Source organism: Nomia melanderi, chromosome 14 (assembly GCF_051020985.1).
Source record: "Nomia melanderi isolate GNS246 chromosome 14, iyNomMela1, whole genome shotgun sequence".
NCBI lineage: Eukaryota > Metazoa > Arthropoda > Insecta > Hymenoptera > Halictidae > Nomia > Nomia melanderi.
The window spans coordinates 6733158-6741970 of NC_135012.1; the positions used below are offsets into that span (position 1 = coordinate 6733158).

At 49.2% G+C, this 8813-nt stretch overlaps 1 protein-coding gene across 1 annotated transcript in view; it reads left to right on the plus strand.

Annotated features, from left to right (window-relative positions):
- conv (insulin like growth factor binding protein acid labile subunit convoluted) overlaps positions 1 to 7441 on the plus strand; it is a 28387-nt gene extending 20946 nt beyond the window's left edge. Inside the window, exons 2-12 of the mRNA XM_031992253.2 lie at positions 3013 to 3265; positions 3378 to 3665; positions 3737 to 3974; positions 4049 to 4295; positions 4365 to 4619; positions 4703 to 5019; positions 5104 to 5401; positions 5481 to 5961; positions 6034 to 6297; positions 6371 to 6599; positions 7027 to 7441. Of these exons, the coding sequence (XP_031848113.2) occupies positions 3013 to 3265; positions 3378 to 3665; positions 3737 to 3974; positions 4049 to 4295; positions 4365 to 4619; positions 4703 to 5019; positions 5104 to 5401; positions 5481 to 5961; positions 6034 to 6297; positions 6371 to 6599; positions 7027 to 7363 (3207 nt within the window). The 3' untranslated portion in view covers positions 7364 to 7441. The remainder of the gene's footprint in view (positions 1 to 3012; positions 3266 to 3377; positions 3666 to 3736; positions 3975 to 4048; positions 4296 to 4364; positions 4620 to 4702; positions 5020 to 5103; positions 5402 to 5480; positions 5962 to 6033; positions 6298 to 6370; positions 6600 to 7026) is intronic.
- Positions 7442 to 8813: the final 1372 nt, after the last annotated feature.

Consider the following 8813-nt stretch of genomic DNA (forward strand, 5'->3'; position numbering starts at 1 on the left):
GTGACCCGGGGACAAGGTCATCCTAAAAGCAACGACTGTCATCGTGCTTTCGGAACCGTTTGTCAAAGTGCAATAACAAGGTATACAACTCCACGCAAATTCGTATCTGGGTTAGAAGCTACTTTGCGGTCGCTTATAGCTAATTTCGAGGAAAGTTCGAACAAAGGCGAGTTTCTGTCATGTGTCACCGTTCCACGTGCTTTCCGAGCGGTGACTTCGATGCGTGGATGAGAACGCTTGCGTAGTCGCGCTGTCAAACATCGATTATTCCTCGGGATTGTCATTCTATCTTCCAGTCTAACTCTCAATTCTCTTTCCCTTTATCCCTCTTACCGAATTCTTGCGAATCGACGCGAAGTAACGATTACTCAATCGCGATTACGATCGCTGTCACGGTGACTAATACGAAAAAGTTGTTGAAACTCGATCGATTAGAGGAGGACGCATCGGGTTACTAGAAAATTCGCAATTTTTCCTAATATCGACCGACTTCGAGCTGCCTCCGCAAGGCCAGCTGGTGAAACGAAAATATCCTTGCGCTCGGTTGACGCAGAAGAAAAGAAACACGCAGAATACAATCTCGATCTCGCAATCCTATTTTTCCCTCCCCCACCATCGTGTAGTATTCGTGTCACAGCGGCGGAGATCACGGTTGAGCGTCTAAAACAATTGACATTATTCCGGACCGCTCGAGCTTTCCCCTGGCGCGCTTCGCGTTTAATAACATTAATTGCCGCGTCGGAAAGTGGAGCGTGGTTTATTGTATTTTCTTCGCGGATCAATTATTCCTTCCGCGGCCGCGGAACGGAAGCAGGCTTTCTCACGAACCCCTGTATCTCGTCGCCAATTATTCTCGCGGCATCTTCGCGCCACCACCGTTCGGATCGACGTTGATCCCGGATCACCTTACTTTCGACCCGTATTCACGGATTTCAAACGAGAAATACCGGGTGTCAAACGCGGCGTTACGTCAATGGAAAACCGGTGCGAGATTCTTTTTTCTAGCGTTTCCTTCAACACCGGGACTTGAAGTCAACGATTGATTCGGTTCATTGCTTATCGTGACGGCAACCGTTAAGGTCGGCACGAAACAAGTGAAAGGAGCTCCGTATTTCAATTCCCCGTGCAAAATCGTGGCCGCATCGACGGGTTGTTCCTTTAATTACGATATCAAAGATAAAGTGATCGGTTAATTGCCGCATTGTTCGCGTAAGACTGCGTGTACTGTGCTTGCCTTTTCGATTTTCGTTCGGATCGTTTCGTTGCGGGGCTGCTAGCTTTCCGGTACATTTGCCTCGGTGCTAATTGCGTAATTCCGTTCAAAAAATTCCAGAAGCTTCCTAGAAAACGATCGTTTGCACGTTCGGTAAGAGACCGTGTTTGTGCTGGGCTGTCGCGGCGTAACGCTCGCGTTACGGGTTGCATAAACCGCCGGGGAAACTAGATCACCGCGCTTTTCTTTTTGCCCTCTCGCTCGCTGAATTACTGGATTACCGAAACCGTAATAAACGCCGGCGATTCGTGTCGCAGGTCACCGGGCCTCGCTCGATGATCACGGCCGCTACCAAATCGGTAGGCTTCTCCGTTCTCTTTCCTCGGATGTGTTCTCCGCTCCTCTCTCATTCCTCTCGCCTCATCGACCTCCTTAAAACGCTCCTTTTCAAGGCCATCATTCCGTGATCGCCTTCGCGCGTCACCGATCCCTCGAAACAAGAATCCCCGATCATCTTCGCTGGCCCACACGTTTCTCCCGCGCATCCTCCTTATACAGAACTCATTGCCCACGATCTAACGGTTCGTCGCAAACGACTCCGGACGTTTCTAGACCGCGTCGAGTTGCAGATTCGAAAACGCAACATTTTAATCGCCGCCGCGGCGGCGAACCGTTTTTCCCGCGGATCGTTCGAACGACCGCAATTACGAGCCGGCCTGATATTCCAATTACAGCTTCGCCGGTTCAGCATGCCGAACGGTTTCGTTTAGGCGAATCGATGCTCGCACGCAACGGGCCGTTTCCACGTCGATCCGCGCCGCGGAGAACCCGCTAATCCCGAGGAAAGTATTTGCATTCGAGCGAGAATCGCGAGAGCCGCGCGTTTCACTTTCCGCCGTGCCTCTGGCAGAAAGCCGCCGACCGCGTCAACAGTCTCGTTCGCTCCTCCGTTACCGATACTCGATCTCTAGCCCGGGTCTCAATCGACGCGCGACCCCGCAGTCGCGTTCCTCCGAAACTCGGTCGTCGCGTTCGCAAAAAACTTCATTGAGGTAATTGCTCCGTCGGGGACCGGCCGCCGAATTATCTTCGATCGCGGCGATCTCGCGTTGCCGGAATTGTCAGCCGGGACCGTCGCTCGAAGAGATACGCGGCGGATAAACGGTGGTTGCACGCGATTCCTCGTGGACACGGTGTGCCGTAAGGAAGCGGCAGCAACGAGGTCATTCGTCTCTTTATGACTTTCTTTGTTTCTACCGGTACGCCGCTCCGCTCCTTGCCGCGCCTCGTATCGTCTCGCAGCGATGCCCGTGGATCCTAGAAGCAAATTAGTCGCGTCTCGCCGCGGACGACGCGCCCACGAAATACTGATTTTTACAGACGCGAGGTCTCGATCGGCTCGCGTGGGACGCGATTCGAGGGGACCGTTCTTTCGTTTGCTTCGATGGGATGGTGTCGAAACGCGCCGAGAAGCGCGTCACGGTTCTCAAATCGAGTGGGCTCAAGGAAATCGCGGCTCGATCGGTCCCAGGGATCTCGTTTCGAATCGGGGAAAATTTTAATTGCCTTGGGCGAATCTATAGCGGAGCTATCGCTCGCGCGGATCTACCGGGGAACGCTTTCTCACGTTTCGCGCAAAACAGCGCGGTTACAACAGGGACCGGTGACTAATCAAACCTTATGCCGGGAGTAATTGTTACCGTTGCCGATTTCATCGCGGGTGAACGGTCGCGCGACCGTTTCGCTCGCCGAGCGGAATGGAACGTTGATTGGAGCCTGGCCTATTGTCTGTCGAGCAGATGATACTCATTTTTCCGCTGCTCTGGGCCTTGGTCCTGCCCGCCTTGGCCGTGTACGTGCCGCCCGGGCCACGGTTCAGGTGTCCCAGAGAAGTTAAGTACATCTACCCCTGCGTGTGTCTTCGAGGCAGCGACAGGGGTCTTTATATACGCTGCGAGAACACCAACTTGGCTAGCCTGAGCTTGGCCTTCTCGAATCTGGGCAACGAGGGAATGCCTATCGAGGAACTTGTCTTGTACAAATGTAACATAGGTACGTTTCGTCTAAAGCAACTCTCAATTTCGGCAGATCAGTAGCTTTCACAGTTCACCGCTTGCAATATTTCGCCTGAAATCTATTCGACTTTCAACTTATCTATCAAAAGGACGCTTCTATGGACCGGCGCTCTATCCCCTGGACGTCCGGGTATTGAGTTTCATCGACACACCATTGAGACTAATCGAGGAGCACAGCTTCCTCGGCGTGAACCGCACGCTCCAGGAGCTGTACGTAATAAACAGCACCCTGGAGAAGTTCCCCCGCGAGGCGCTGCACATCCTGGGGAACCTCAGCATCCTCAGCATTGCGGGCCACCGCATGTCCACCTTGCCAGCTGATGGATTCGCGGAGAGCGCCGCTGCCGCGAAAATCGAGAAACTGGAGATTAGTAACGGTAGTGATTTTCGCGAATGGAAACCGCGACGATCGGATTTTCTCCGTGACTTTCTATTTCACTGTTTATAGGAACTCTAACTTCACTGCCCGTCGACGTTTTCGCGCCTCTGAAGAAGCTGAAGCGATTGGATCTGCACGGGAACGAGATCAAAGAGCTGAAACGAAACCAGTTCAAGGGGTTGAGGGACACCGAGTACTTGGACCTGTCCCACAATCAGATTAACAAGCTGGACGGTTCTCACCTGGCCGATCTGACGAAGATGGGCTGGTGTAACATGTCCCATAACGCGATCTCTGACTTGAAGAGGTAGATACTGTCAGGAAACTCGATTAAGTTTGATACGTTTCATTGTTCCAACGGTGTATTTCCTTGGTTGCTAGAGGAACGTTCGCGAGGAACTCATTGCTAAAAGTGTTAAACCTCAGTCACAATAAAATCAGGAAACTGGACTCGAACACTTTCCGCGGAATGCGTTTCTTGATCAGACTGTTTTTGAGCGACAACCAGATCAACGACGTCGGTCGAGGGACTTTCGGTCCAGTAACAAGGATAGGAACCATCGACTTGGCCAGGAATTTTATCAAAAAGATAGACTTCCAGATGTTCAATCAGCTTCAGTTCGCTGAGGTATGAACGGTTACCGCAGAGTATACTGTACTTTCATTTTTTAGCATATTTATTCTGTATGTTACGTAGGTTTTGGATGTGTCGGAAAATTTTGTTACGGTCATAGAGAAATTGTCTTTCAAAGATCTCTACCTGGCAAAGATCAATCTGTCTCATAACGAGATCTCAAAGATAGAACCGGGGGCGTTCGAGAACTGCGTGAACATGACGGTGTTGGACCTGAGTCACAACAAATTGGAGAATATTTCTAAATATTCTTTCGATAGCGCGACTTACGCTACCGAATTACAATTGAGCTACAACCAGTTCACTTCCTTGGTTCAGGTATCGTTTAGAGTTTAATTAAGGGTCTGATAGAATCGCAGGGAACTAAGAATAACCGAATCCATTGCCATTAATCATTTTAGGTACCGCTGCACAACATGACAGGTCTGAAAGTTTTGAACGTTTCCCATAATTTGATACACTCAGTGCCACGTCAGACGTTCCCGAAGCTGTACGAGCTGCATACGATCGATCTATCCCATAACAACCTGTCAGAGATCCACAACGCTGTTTTTCAAACTCTGTTCAGCCTTAGGTTCTTAAACCTGTCGTACAATTCCATGGAGAAGATCAAACCGTCCACGTTTGGTCCTTTGCCAACGCTTCTCGAGCTGGACATGAGTCATAATCAATTGAACGATGTTGCTAGGGGTAGTTTAACCAGGTTACCTAGCTGCAGGTGAGTAATCGATTCGTAACACTTCGGTCTCTACATGAATAAATAGGGATTTGCGATTAACAATCGTGTTGTACCGATTCGTAGGACCTTGACAGTCAAGAACAATCGCTTGACAAAGATCTTCCAGCTACCAATCTCTTTAGCGTCGCTAGACTTTTCGGAAAACTTGTTGGAGGAGATACCAACAACGGAAGTATGGCCATCAATGAACGCCCTGCTTTATCTGGATCTCTCCAAAAACCGATTAGGAGATAACTTGAAGTACGGTAGCTTCGAGAATCTGCTAACCTTGAGGTCTTTGTACCTGCAATCGAACAACATCACGAAGCCACCGTGGGAAGCGCTCAGCACCCTCAGCAGTTTGCAATATCTCCATCTACAGGTCGTAGATGAAAACCGAATTCATTTTCTATTAATTACTTCCACGAGCGCTGTGTACTAAGTAAAAGTAATCATTTTAGGATAACCAGCTAACAGAGCTGGGAAAAGCCGCATTTGGTCGCTTGCCTATAGTGTTCGAGCTGAATCTAGCTGACAATCAAATATGGAACGTGAGCAGTCGAGCTTTCGAAGGGCTGCTGCAGCTACTCACGTTGAACCTGACGAACAATAATCTGGCTCACATTCCAAATGGAGCGTTCCAAGGCCTCGTGTCCCTGAGGACTCTCGATTTGTCTCGGAATAAGCTGGAGAGCCTGGACAACAAGACCCATGGTCTCCTGGATGATTGCTTGTCCCTGGAGAGAGTCAATCTGAGTCACAACAAGATCTCCTTCATCACCAAGAAAACCTTCCCGAACGATCCGTGGATTCCCTACAGGTTGAAGGAGATCGATCTCTCGTACAACACGATGCCTGTGTTGACTTTCGAATTGACAATCGGCGCGAAGAAGGTTCAAGTGCTGAACATCAGTCACAACAACATCAATGATATACGAAGATGTGAGTAGCGGATGATTATAGTCCAACGAGCAGTGGTCGATCGCTTCTCACGGGTTTCTTTTAACGCTTCAGACGTGATTGGAAATCTGACGGCCGTACAGACCCTGGATCTCTCTCACAATGAGATCAACGACCTCTCCGAACCGGACATCTTCGACCCACCTGCGAATCTGACCAATCTGCATCTGAGTCACAATCATCTGAGTCATATACCCTTGAACAAGATCCTGCCGCTGCCTAATTTGAAGGTCCTCGACGTGAAGTCTAACGTCATCGGCGTGTTTGACGACGCTTTTATGAAGATCATAAAAAACGGGACCAGGCTCGAGTTCTCTGGTAAAGAAAACCGAATGATATAGAACGTTGATCTTTGAAGGAGAAGTAGTAAGAGATGAAATACGGTTTACAGGTAATCCGTTGCACTGTGACTGTTACGCGAGACCCCTGAAGAGGTGGCTGAACACGCACACGGAAGTCCCAAGGGAATGGTCCAACGTCACTTGCCAGAGTCCACATTTCCTAACTAATAAACTCATCACCGAAATTACAGAAGATTTAATGGGCTGCGGGGAGAGGGAGACGAAGGAATACCCTGAATACGACATCACTCCAGATGTTAAATACAGGAACATCGAATAGTGCGTACTCATCAATGCTGGATACAGTTGTCACTGCTACATAGCGAAGTCCTACGTCTATCTTAACACTAGAATTACCAAGCAGTTAAACTGACTTTTCCAAATTTCTTTATAAAACTTATAACTGTGTATTTATGAAAATCTCAATTGGCTTATATTTCAGTGTAGATATCACTAAATCAGTTTCTTTAACGATTTCTCAGAGCATTTTTATCTTTCCAGTAATTATAAAAGAAGAAATTGGAAATGGGTCATTCTGTCTCATCTGGTAGTTCTAGTGTTAAAATTGTACGTTTGAAACAGAATCTAAACTCCTTAGGATCACTTGAATCATGTTTAGTTTGCATTCCGATTGATTCTGCAACCTCGCTATACTTTAGCGACGACTAGACTAAGCAGAACATTTGCTCAAACTCCTAATTTCCAGCAACGAGGACGACAAGAGCTGGAAAGCGACCTGGTACGTGACATCGAGGGAAGACATCGGCGATTTTTACGTGGTGGTCCGAGAAACGGGTAGCAGCAAGTCTGCGATTGAAAAGGACTTAGTCTACAGCGAGCGGTCCTTCAGGATCCAAGACCTCCAGGACTCCAGGTCAAAATACGAGCTCTGCGTTCTCGCTCGGGACTCCGAGGGGAACGTGAAGCACTTCCGCAGCTCTCAGTGTCAGATCCTAACCCAGAACGCATTCGACTCGTCCACGAGTTTCGCGGTGAGCGTGCCCCTGATTCTAATCGCCGTGTCCTTCGGCATCCTGGCGTGATGAGAGAAAAACGGAGAAGCGGTGAATTATTTTTCTCGCGACCGTGTTCCAGCGGAGCACCGCGCGAACCCGGCTATGCCGAGTTTCGTATGTCCCACGATTAACGGTGTAAATAACTATCGCGATCATAATCAATGGTCGCGGCGTGGATCGTGGCTTGTACATAGGCTGTATGGTTACCGATAGGAACCGCGAAGGCGTTGAACGTCGTGTATTTATTGTATTTTTGTAAAAATATACTTTCCCTAGTTCCCGGACCAGGTCTTCAGGACGATCCTCTTGAGTATTCCGTTTAAAGTAGAGTATCTGCTCTGGAGGTCACAGAGACGTTGATTCCTCGAGGAATCTAAATCAAGGAAGAAGAATCGATAGAATAGAAAGAGTGAAAGATTCGAAGAATCTCCAATCGATTCGAAATGATCGGGTAGCGGAATGCAGAGACGATTAACGGACAATTTGTTTTAATAACTCCAGCCAGCTAATCCCACGAGCCTAATTCCCGAGTAGCGCGTTGTCCTGTCGTTAATAAAGGTGTTTCTCTCGGGGCCCGACTGAAAAAGTTCTCAAGGAAGTCAACGGGCTCGCGAGCCGCGCGCACCCAAGATAATTTCATTATGCCGCGGTTTATAATTAGCATCCACGGTTATCCCGGAGGAAGAGGAACGGCTCGGGGGGGCCTTTTTTAATGAGGCCGAGGTCGCGTGGTTGTTGTCGCTTCCGCAAAACGATCAGCGAAATTGATACCTCCCGACGTCGTCCACGCGACATCCTTCGATCCTCGATCCGTCGACTCCTCCCCCGGAATCTATCCGCCGGCGACGCTCCGGGCTACCCGAGAGTTCAACGTATCCTCGAAAATTTCGAGACGAGGCTGGTTTCGACGAGGATTAACGGTACAGCCGGGATCGGTAAACGAATGGCGTGCGAGATCGTTATCAGCCAGACGCAAACGGAAAAAACAATCGCCCCACAACGCGTCCCGCGTCCCGCGTGTCCCGATCGAGCCGTTCCGCTTTTGTTTCCCTTTTTATTTATCCAACAGATAGCCTTCTTAGTTCTGCTGGCTGCGCCATGGGAATCGAAAGAAACAATGATAACGAGAGCTACTCGGAAGCATTCGCTTCGCGAGGAATCGGCGTCCGGGAACGGTTCATCGTCGGCATTATGCGCGGTAAATGAGACGATTAATGGATCGCTGAATTGAACGAGATTTTATTCGGATTACTTGGTAACATCCTACCCGAGGATTTAAGACGGATGTCGGACAATAGGAGGTTAATTGACGAGTAAATCCGCTCGGGGATCCAGATACCGCGTGTACCATACATCCATCTGCTGGGACGTCGTCGGGTATCGATCCGTCCGCGAGATAGTCGTGGATCCATCCGATAACGCGTTACCGGAAATGTTGTTTCGTGCGATCGCTTTAATTATCGAATATTTGCGAGCC